Source organism: Propithecus coquereli, unplaced genomic scaffold, assembly GCF_000956105.1.
Source record: "Propithecus coquereli isolate 6110/MARCELLA unplaced genomic scaffold, Pcoq_1.0 Scaffold13, whole genome shotgun sequence".
NCBI lineage: Eukaryota > Metazoa > Chordata > Mammalia > Primates > Indriidae > Propithecus > Propithecus coquereli.
In genome coordinates this window covers 7,198,718-7,208,425 of record NW_012137191.1, presented here as the reverse complement: position 1 = coordinate 7,208,425, position 9,708 = coordinate 7,198,718, and the positions used below count along the sequence as shown (strand labels likewise).

At 34.7% G+C, this 9,708-nt stretch overlaps 1 protein-coding gene across 3 annotated transcripts in view; it reads left to right on the top strand.

The window, feature by feature from the left end:
• The window catches only part of CNTN1 (contactin 1), a 311,761-nt gene that overhangs the window by 135,492 nt on the left and 166,561 nt on the right, over positions 1-9,708 (top strand). For all 3 annotated transcript variants that reach the window (XM_012638402.1, XM_012638403.1, XM_012638404.1), the window contains 3 exons: positions 1,018-1,142; positions 1,809-1,926; positions 5,854-6,004. In XM_012638402.1, the coding sequence (XP_012493856.1) occupies positions 1,018-1,142; positions 1,809-1,926; positions 5,854-6,004 (394 nt within the window). The remainder of the gene's footprint in view (positions 1-1,017; positions 1,143-1,808; positions 1,927-5,853; positions 6,005-9,708) is intronic.

The window sequence follows — 9,708 nt, the reverse complement described above, 5'->3', positions numbered from 1 at the left end:
ATTCAGCTTTTTAAAGTTATCTTCATATGTCATAAACAAATATAATGAATGATAAGTGAAAAAATGTACTATTTTTATATGCTGTATATGTATGTTTTCATATACATACATGTTAAATATTTCCTATGAAATTTGCATATTACTTTTATCATAAAATAAATACAAGTTCTCATTTTAAAAGAAAATTAAATAAAATGTTACTCTCCACTCAGGATTCTCTCCTCCTACCTCCTTCTTATTTTATATTAATTTATTTATCTACATCATTTGGACTACTTAGACAACTGAAATACTCAAACAGACCATCAGATTGTTCATTTGTTTGTTCTCTAGAAATATTTTTTCTTTGGGGAAATTTCTAGCATTTTTTCATTTTCCTAGATTTTTCTTTAGCTATCAACTAGATCAGATCAAATAATGAGAGTGAGATCAATTTTACTCAAGCATGGATTTCACCAATCATAGCTACTATATGCAGTTTGTAACATGGAAAGAGTATTTAAGTGTTCAAGTCATTTTTCTAGTCCTACAGTAAGATGTTACAGTGGCCACTAGCTGAAAGTTTCATCAAAATGAAGATAATGTATACCTGAGGGAGTGAGAAAATAATCTGAATCTTTATCCAAAAGGTTAAGAGATGATGCTATAATGAACTGAGATATAATTCTTTAAACCTTCAGTTGTCATATTGACAGATTTAAAGGTTTATATTATGAACAAGAATTCAATTATTTTAGCGCTAATCATGAATTAATTTTTCAACAATACATGGTTTACAAGTAGAAAAATAATTACTAACTGAGTTATAGTTACCTCATGCTGTAATAATGTAGGGTTTTCAAAGGACACAGATCTATGTGAATACAATTTTAATGGCTCTAACATTTATTTCAGGGCACATGCAATATCTGATGTATTCTCCAGAATAAGGTTAACTAAATGTAATATTTATACTGTTGAGATTATGATGGATGTTCAGACTCACATTTAACATTTATAATTTTCCTTACTTTTTAGCATTTCCTGAGTGGGTAGAGCATATCAATGACACGGAAGTGGACATAGGCAGTGATCTCTACTGGCCTTGTGTGGCCACAGGGAAGCCCATTCCCACAATCCGATGGCTGAAAAATGGATATGCGGTACGTATGTTCAGGTGCTTTGCTGGTCCTCAGTCCATGTTCAAGCAACATTTCAGGGTGGTCCTGGGATAAATTTAGCAGGAGAGCCAATAGAGTAAGGGTACTTGGGCCCTGAAATATAAAATCTTCCCAAACAAAAGCAAACAAGAAACTGAACATAAAGTATCTTCTTTCAGTTTAAACAATTTCCTGTAATCTTACTCTACCTTCTCTTTTTCTCTCCTTATTTTTTCCTTTGTTCCACTTTTCCACCCTCTTCCAACTCATCCATCTCCACTACCTGATATTGTCCTCTTTTTCTTGCCACTATTTTCCTGAACCCCACAGAAACAGAGGTAAGAGTGAAGCTCTCAGTCCTACCTTTAGCCCTGGGGACAAGTAGCAGCAGTGGGACCTTTCTCTACTTCCCACTGTAATCTCCCAGCTGGTCCAAGAGGGGAAAGGTGGACTCTCAGCTCTGTAGGATGAATAGAACAAGAGCCTTTGGGCATGGTAAGTGGGTTTTGCTTCCCCATGCCATGAAATCCCACTTGACTCATCTTAGGTTACAGTGGGGGCAGGTAAACATAGTGTATCTAAATTAAAAAACAAATAAGCCCAAACCTAAATGAAAGCATTTCTGTTAACATTTATTGAGAATATGTGTTTCACTTTTATTCTTTTCAGTATCATAAAGGGGAATTGAGACTATATGATGTGACTTTTGAAAATGCTGGAATGTATCAGTGCATAGCTGAAAACACACATGGAGCCATTTACGCAAATGCTGAGCTGAAGATCTTGGGTCAGTATCGTTGCTAATTTCTGTTAAACATTCATCAAGAAAACAATATATAAAAAAGATGATAGTATATCTATAGGTCACATATGATTTTACATTACTTTCTTGAATTGCCAAAGTTAAAAACTTTTCATATATGCAGTCTGGAATGGAAGAGTATTATTTTTCTTGTCAGTGAAGAGCATTTAAGTAGAGAAAAAGTAATCCTTTAAAATTTCCTTACGTTGGCTGAAAATTCCAACTACATATTTCATGAAATTATATCCTTTTATTTTTATCTAAGAAGATGAACTCTGTAATAAATTTGAACCAACATGGAATAAAATGTTTTTTTAACATATTTTAAATGACAAGGCAAATTTACACTTGCCAATTTGAAAAGTCTTCTCATCTCCTATGCCAGGGCAGCTAAACACTGTCTACACAATCACATAACCATGAAGACTGACGCTAAAACGCTACATGTGATCCAGCCTGAGATGAATTTTTAGAACTTTTGGGGCATTCTTAGTTCCTGGGTCTCACACCCTACAATTGCTATCCAATACCTTTGAGACATTCCTCAAGTCCCTTACCTCACCCTGACTCCTGCCTTCATGTTGTCTTCTTACTTTCCATGAAAACTGAAACCCTTTGACATAAAGTATTTTAACTTCCCATCCCTCACCCAATGCTGTATCTTCATTACACTTGTCTTTTCAGTACTCTTTATCCGGAGGAGGAAGTGTTTCTTCTATCCAAAATTGAAACAATCCCTTTACCTCTTTGCCCTATGCATTTCCACTTTCCCTGATATTTGATATCAACCACCTATCAACACAGCTTCTTCTGTGTGTGTGTGTGTGTGTGTGTGTGTGTGTGTGTGTGTATGTGTATGTGTGTGTATGTGTGTATGTGTGTATACGTACTCCTTCCAGCTGTCTCTCCTTTTGGTCCTCTTTTATTCTTGAAATCTCAGCTCTTATCTTTGGCGACTCCAAGTTCTCATACCTCCTGGTCATTTCTTCTCTGTCTCTTTCATTGTCCCTTTTTCACACCCTCCCCTGCCTGGCTAGAAGTCCTGCTCTCTCCCAGAACCATTCCTCTGGTTCCATTCCATTTTCTTCCACATATACCTTTACGTATTCTGTATTATTATTATTCCTGGATTCTTTTTATTTTTATTTTTAAATTCCTAGTTAATTTCTTCTCCTCTCATTAACTATCAGTGATCCATAATTTATATCTCTGGCCTAGATATTTATCCTCAGCTTCAGACTCAAAATAAATACTTCCTAGCAGAAATGCTCGTCTGGGTAACCCCACAGATAACCCAAGCTCAGCGTATCTGAAACTGAGTTCCTCCTCTCTCTCCCACACTCACATCTTGAGCTCCTCAAAGATTCTCTGTTTTAAAGAATGACAGAGTCCACCACAACCCTTTCCCCATCCAGTACATCCATTAAACTTTTCCAGTTTATACTAGAAATATCTCTAAGATTTTTCATTACAACTACTTTACTTATTTTTATTACAATTACTTTACTAAGGCCTTACTGTATCATGTCCCTTTCATGTTATGTGAAGGAGTTGTCACCAGGTTTAGTCATATTGTAAGTAGTGAACCTAGGGAGTCGGCTTTCTCTTCTAGAATTGGTTACTGAAAAGATAAAGCAGTGACTCAAGGCGGCCAGTTTTATTCTTGCTGCACCAAAAGAAAACTCTTTAAAACATTGATATCACTACAAATTGAGTGACACTAAAGGAATAAGGTAGAAAATGAGAGAATCCTAAGAAAGCATTAAAGAAAACTATCCTCAGGAAAGATCATCTTAACTTTAACATTCCTTGCCACTTATAGTAATGGTGAGGAGCATACTCCATTTCTTCCTCCCCAAAGTCTAAATTCCTTGGTAATATATTTACTCTAATTAGTTTGGGTATCAAGCAAGCATTGCAGGCTCTTTGGTACAAAGGGATGTAAAATCATTTTGACTCTTAAGAAATGAGGTGAATTTAAGTTCTTTCCCAAATGAAAACTTTCTGTTTTCTATTAGAAGTTCTTCCTGCATTACAAAAGAGAAGTATAAAAACTCATCGGCTCAGACTGAAAGATCTCTATGTATTCAAGCCTAAAATCTTCAAATAATTTAATGACTATTAATGTAGTAATTAAACAAACTGACCAATTTGATCCTCCTCACATCAGTAGTTCCTGAGCATCTTTATATCGCCTCAATCTATTCTTATTTAATATACCTTTAGAAACAGTGCTTCTCTCTCTCTTTTCCTGAGTTATTTAGTTAATTCATGTATTCATCCACCAAATATTTATTGAGCATTTACTCTACACCAGATACTATTCTTTAATAGGTGCATGCAATGCAGTAAAAAACCAAAGAGACAAGAAATGCATCATGCCCTCTTCTTAGTTGGGGATAAAATATTCCCTTATTCCTTCCCGCTTCCAAATTATATAGGAATATAGTCTATATTCTGATGCTATTAATAGAAATTCAAATATTAGATAAATATGAAGTCATTTGAAGGACCACACCAAATCAACTGTTTCATTAAAACCTTAACTGATTCAAGAAAAATTCTTATTTTCTAGATAAATTTGGCTTTTAAAATATAATCCTATTAAATTTTCTTTCATATTTTATCAGAAATTTGTCACCCAAAATGTTTATTGAGCCTATACAAAATACCCAGCATTGTGTTAGCTGTACAACTGAGGTTGGTTGGTTACTTATTTATTGCCAGTTATCAAAATTCAAACTAACAGGACTGAATCCTTGCTACGAAAGTGTCTTCCTCAGAGAATTAGCAGCAGTAATGACATTTAGGAGCTTATTAGATGTGCAAAATCTCAGGCCTACCCTAGACCTAATGAATGATTTTGATACACAGATAAAATTTAATAATCACTAGATTAGATGATGAAGAGTCAAAACCCATAAAAACATACACTTCAGCCTAGAAAAGGCTCTAGAAGTGACACAATTACAGATGATTGGAATGTGTTAAAATGATGGATAAAATCCCCTGAGTCAGCCAATAGAGAAGGAGATTGAGCAGTGGACAAGAGGTGGGGACCCTGTTGAAAATTAGAGCACCCCATCAATGGAGTGAACTTTCATAAGACTCGATAGCCCATTTTCATAATTATTGTTCTTGGAGGTGAGGATGAACTACAGGTGGATCATGTACTTCTTAATTAATTGATTAGATCGCCATTCACATAGCTGTAGATACATCCTGAAGGCAGGGATCAGATCGCTCTGCTCCTTCTGGCATTTCACAGAATGTCTGCACAGAGTTGGTGCTCAGTAAATGTAGGGATTATATTGTTTAAGGAAGAAAGGATTATGTTGTTTAATGAAAAGAGCGTGCCTTGAAAACAGAAGGCCCACCATTCAAATGTGAATCCCGCCTGTTGCTGCCTGTGGCACCTTTTCCAAATTATATAATCTTAACAGATTTTAATCTTCTCATTTGTAAACTGGGGATAATTGATCCAAAGTGTGGCTGGGAGAGTCAACTATGACTGTATGTCAGCATGTATGGGGCTGCCCAGACCCCTCCAACATTTCCCTTCACTCCCCTTTTGCAATCTAGTCAAAATAATTGAATTAGATGTTACTTTTAAGGTTAATGTGTATACAATATTTTATTATAATTAAAGGTTATAATAATTAATCCAGTTATCATCAAGAACCATACATTTGAATTAGGCAAATTTTATAATATGTAAAAGTTATTGAATAAAAGAAAAAAGTATTGAGTGTGGAATGCCAATTGGTCACACAGCTGATTATGTTTACTGAGCTTAATCCTTTCCATTTACCAATGAAAAGGGAATAAAGATGCTATTACTATAATACAGAAGGCTTTGTGTTTATGCTTTATTAACACAAAGAGAAAAGTAATAATTTGCTTTCCTTTTAGCTTTGGCTCCAACTTTTGAATTGAATCCTATGAAGAAAAAGATCCTGGCCGCCAAAGGAGGAAGGGTGATCATTGAATGCAAACCTAAAGCTGCACCAAAACCAAAATTTTCGTGGAGTAAAGGGACAGAGTGGCTTGTCAATGGTAGCAGGTCAGTTTGGAAACTAGAAATCCAATTGCAATTAACTATTTGGGAAAGTTTATTTTATAGAAAACTTGTTTTCATATTAACAATGTAAATGTTGTTTGTTCCAGTACTTTTCCACAGAAGATGGAAAAGAAAATGAACAGAAATACTGCTCATCCCTGTTATTATCTATTATAATCAGGGTTCAGTTTTTAAGATTCTATAATTTATGAGGAATTTAGAAAATTGAGGCTCAGATTTTTTTTATGAACTGCCCAAAGCCAAACAACTAATAAACATTGGGGAATAAAATAGGGTCTTTCTAATTTCTTTGCCCTAACAAGGGCATCTGTTGAATATATCTATTCATTTTTTATTTAATTTTATGCGATTAGCCTATTAAATATTTGGCAGAAGAATAAAAAGGTGACTTCAAAGTACAAATCATCTCTTCCCATCTTTAAATGAACAGGATAGTCTCATTATCTTCCTAACAAGTGGACCATCTACTGATGTTTTAGTGGCTTTGGGAAAAAACACAGAAACAGTGTGCAACTTGCATAGATTATTCATATAAAAGCCACACTGACTAGTTTTTATGGGTTTCCTAGAAATTTTATTGAGTACATGAGGAGGAGAAAGCTAGGATGGGAAACATGAGGAAAGGAATGTAGAGGTTGGGATGGTGGTGTACTCCAGGAAGTGAGGACAGTATGTGCAAAGGCCCTAAGGCAAGAAAGTACAGGATGTATAAGAAATTGAAAAAACTTAAATTAGTGCAATTTGTCATTAGAGGAAAATGGAGAAGATTTTTAAGAGATGAGACATGTAAGCCAGATCATAAATGACAAAGTTTTCTGTGCTAAGGGGCTTGGGTTTCATCTAAGAGTAATGGAAATCTGTCTAAAGTCTCAAACAAGGGAGGAATAAGCTAATTTTTGCCTTTTGAAAGAATACTTGGCAAAAGTATAGAAAAAAATCTTCATAGTAATCCAATAAAGTCAGAAATATGGGTGTTATCATCCCTATTTTCATGTATTTAAAGCCTGTTAAAGTTAAAGTGAACCTTCTGAAAAACGTACATCAATAATATCCAAACTGAAACTTGAACTTGTGTCATGTTGACATGGAAGGAGACTATGCCAGCACAGTTCTCTTATTAGGATGATTACAAATATGGCTGGGGGGCGGGGAGGAGGCAGGCACGGCAGGGACTTCCCTGAAGGCATCAACTTTTAAAGTCAATGTGTTTGACCTAAGAGTTCTTAAGATATTATCAAAATGATACTAGAAGAATATGTGGTAAAGGAAGAGTCAGTTCAGTTTGCTGCTGAGACACTAATGCTGAGACAATAAGCAATGCAGAGTCCGTGATCAAAGGGCAGCCCATGTCTCCTTCAACAACCAGTAGCACACTGCTCCCCTGGGCCCCACCATTAGCTCTCTCTTTTTGATCATAGAATTTGCTCTGATTCTGATGAAGATTAATGTCATGGGCTTCTCCAGCAAGGATTTTCCAGTGTCATGTTTCATGGATTTGTTTTTCCTGAATATCAATGTGTTCAAATAATATTTTTAAAACCTTTGCAATCAAATTGTATTACTTTCTTGATAAGTCTACAAATCCAACTTCTGTTCATTACTTTAATTCATTAATATCTCAGTTTAAATTACCACTTTATAATAGATGTAGTATTCATATACAAATATGTTTGATTGTTGTAAAATGGTATATATAAAAGTTAAACAAAATTTTGTATTTATTTTGAAAAATAATATCCAAGGAGTAAGTAAATAATGGTATTTAGGCATGAGTATAATCTCATTTTGATGACTATAATTACAAAAAATAGTTCCACTTAGCGAAATTTTTCTGTGCCTGATTAGTGGTATATAGAGTGGCTTATACATTTGCACTCAGTAGGAAGGAGCTATGCATCTTGATAACTTGTAATTAAGTTCTCAATTTTATGATTTTATTTTGGACTCAAATGATATACTTTCTCTAACAGAATTTCTTTGTAACTAACAGAATTAATTTAATTGTCAATTTATATTCAATGGACTATCAACTCTAAAGTGACCTTTATCTGAGCCACTATGGGAGAGGATCTCCATGATTCTTTTCTACTCCAGAATTTATCCTGGAGTAATTTTGGCAACAATAAGGTGACTAATTTGTTAAAGACCATATTATTATTAGTTTGTTTGACTGCTGATTCATATCAGATTATTTGGAAATAAGAATAGGATCTTGAGAGCTTAATCTACATTGATTTAAGAAAAAGCATTACTACAAAAAAAAACAATCAAGTTCCTACACTATTCTTACTAAAAAGTAATTTTAATGTCAAAGGAGAGGTGCCTGAAAGTATAAATGAGATGAATAACACAGGAAGTATGTATACCCTTTAAAGATGATAAAGATCAATTGAGAGCTAACATAAGTAAGTAAACTACAAATATTAGTATGGATTCTAGAAAGAATTGTCATTGTTTTTCCACTGCTACTTGACTATAGTTTTCATTGCTTTGCTTGCAAAATAATTAAATGGGAGGGGAGTGGAAATTTGGCTAAGGCCTTATTTATACTAGAGCTTAGTGAGAAAAAGTGTGGTACGTTAATACTGGCACTGTGTTGATACATGTCCTCCTAGATGTAGTTGCCAGGACAGGATTAGCCATGTAAGAAATGTGTTAATGGCAATGTGTGGCAGAGAAAATAGAGAAGAAGCTGGGTGGAGGCTGGAAGAGCTATTTGACAGCGAAGCAGGTCTGATCCCAGATGAAGGAGAGAGGGAAAGAAGGAAAAAAGAAATGATGTGGAGTGCAGAGCAGTTCTAAGAGAGTACAGTAAGGCCACTGGAGAGTCCTCCAGTTAAAAATTCCCATCAGAGGAGTTTCCTCCAGGTCTGCTTTAAATTTTCTCCCATGCTCAGTCATTGGCTGAGAGCAGTCTGTGGCTGAGAACAGCCTTTTATTGTTATATTATTTTGATGATGCATTTCTTCTTCAAGAACAAAAAGTATTCTGAAATGAGCTTTAAGTTGGTACTGGATGGTTAAAGAAGGGAAAGGAAATTCTGGCATATATTATTAGTGGAACTTTTGGTATTTTCTTCTATGGAGATTTGTATTAAGAAGGTAGATAAATAGTATTTTTCTTTTATCAGATTCTCCCTTTAAAATGAAATATATGTGTGCACGTTTTACACAAATCTTCAAAGACAATTTGAAGTTTTGAAAATAGTACATTTAAAGAAAGTAAAAATCCAATGACAGGCAATCCAATATTGAATCTAAATATGAGTTGCTATATGATAAAACTTGGTGAGTTTTTGGTCTCCAGCCCTTAGAGAAAAGGCAGACAGGCAGGGAAAGATGAGCAGAATGAAAGATTTCGGTTATGTTTAAAGAAGAATTTCCTAAATGTTAATTTGTTATAGAAGATATTACTAAGGGAGGTTTTTAAATATCTTTTTTTTAAACTTTCTGAAAATAAAACGTTCATATTTCTCTGTACTAGTGAAAATGACAGTCTATCCTAACTTTGAAGTCTCAGTTGAAGTCCTGAGGTTACATTTCTAAAAGACCTGGGCTCATTTCTTTCAGGCCTATGACTAGTTTGAGCCTGTCCCATGGTGGGAGGTCAGTTAGAAGACTACTGTATTAGTTCAAGAAAAAGATGATGGTGGCTTTCTAAAACAAATTGTCAATGCTGAGAAAGAA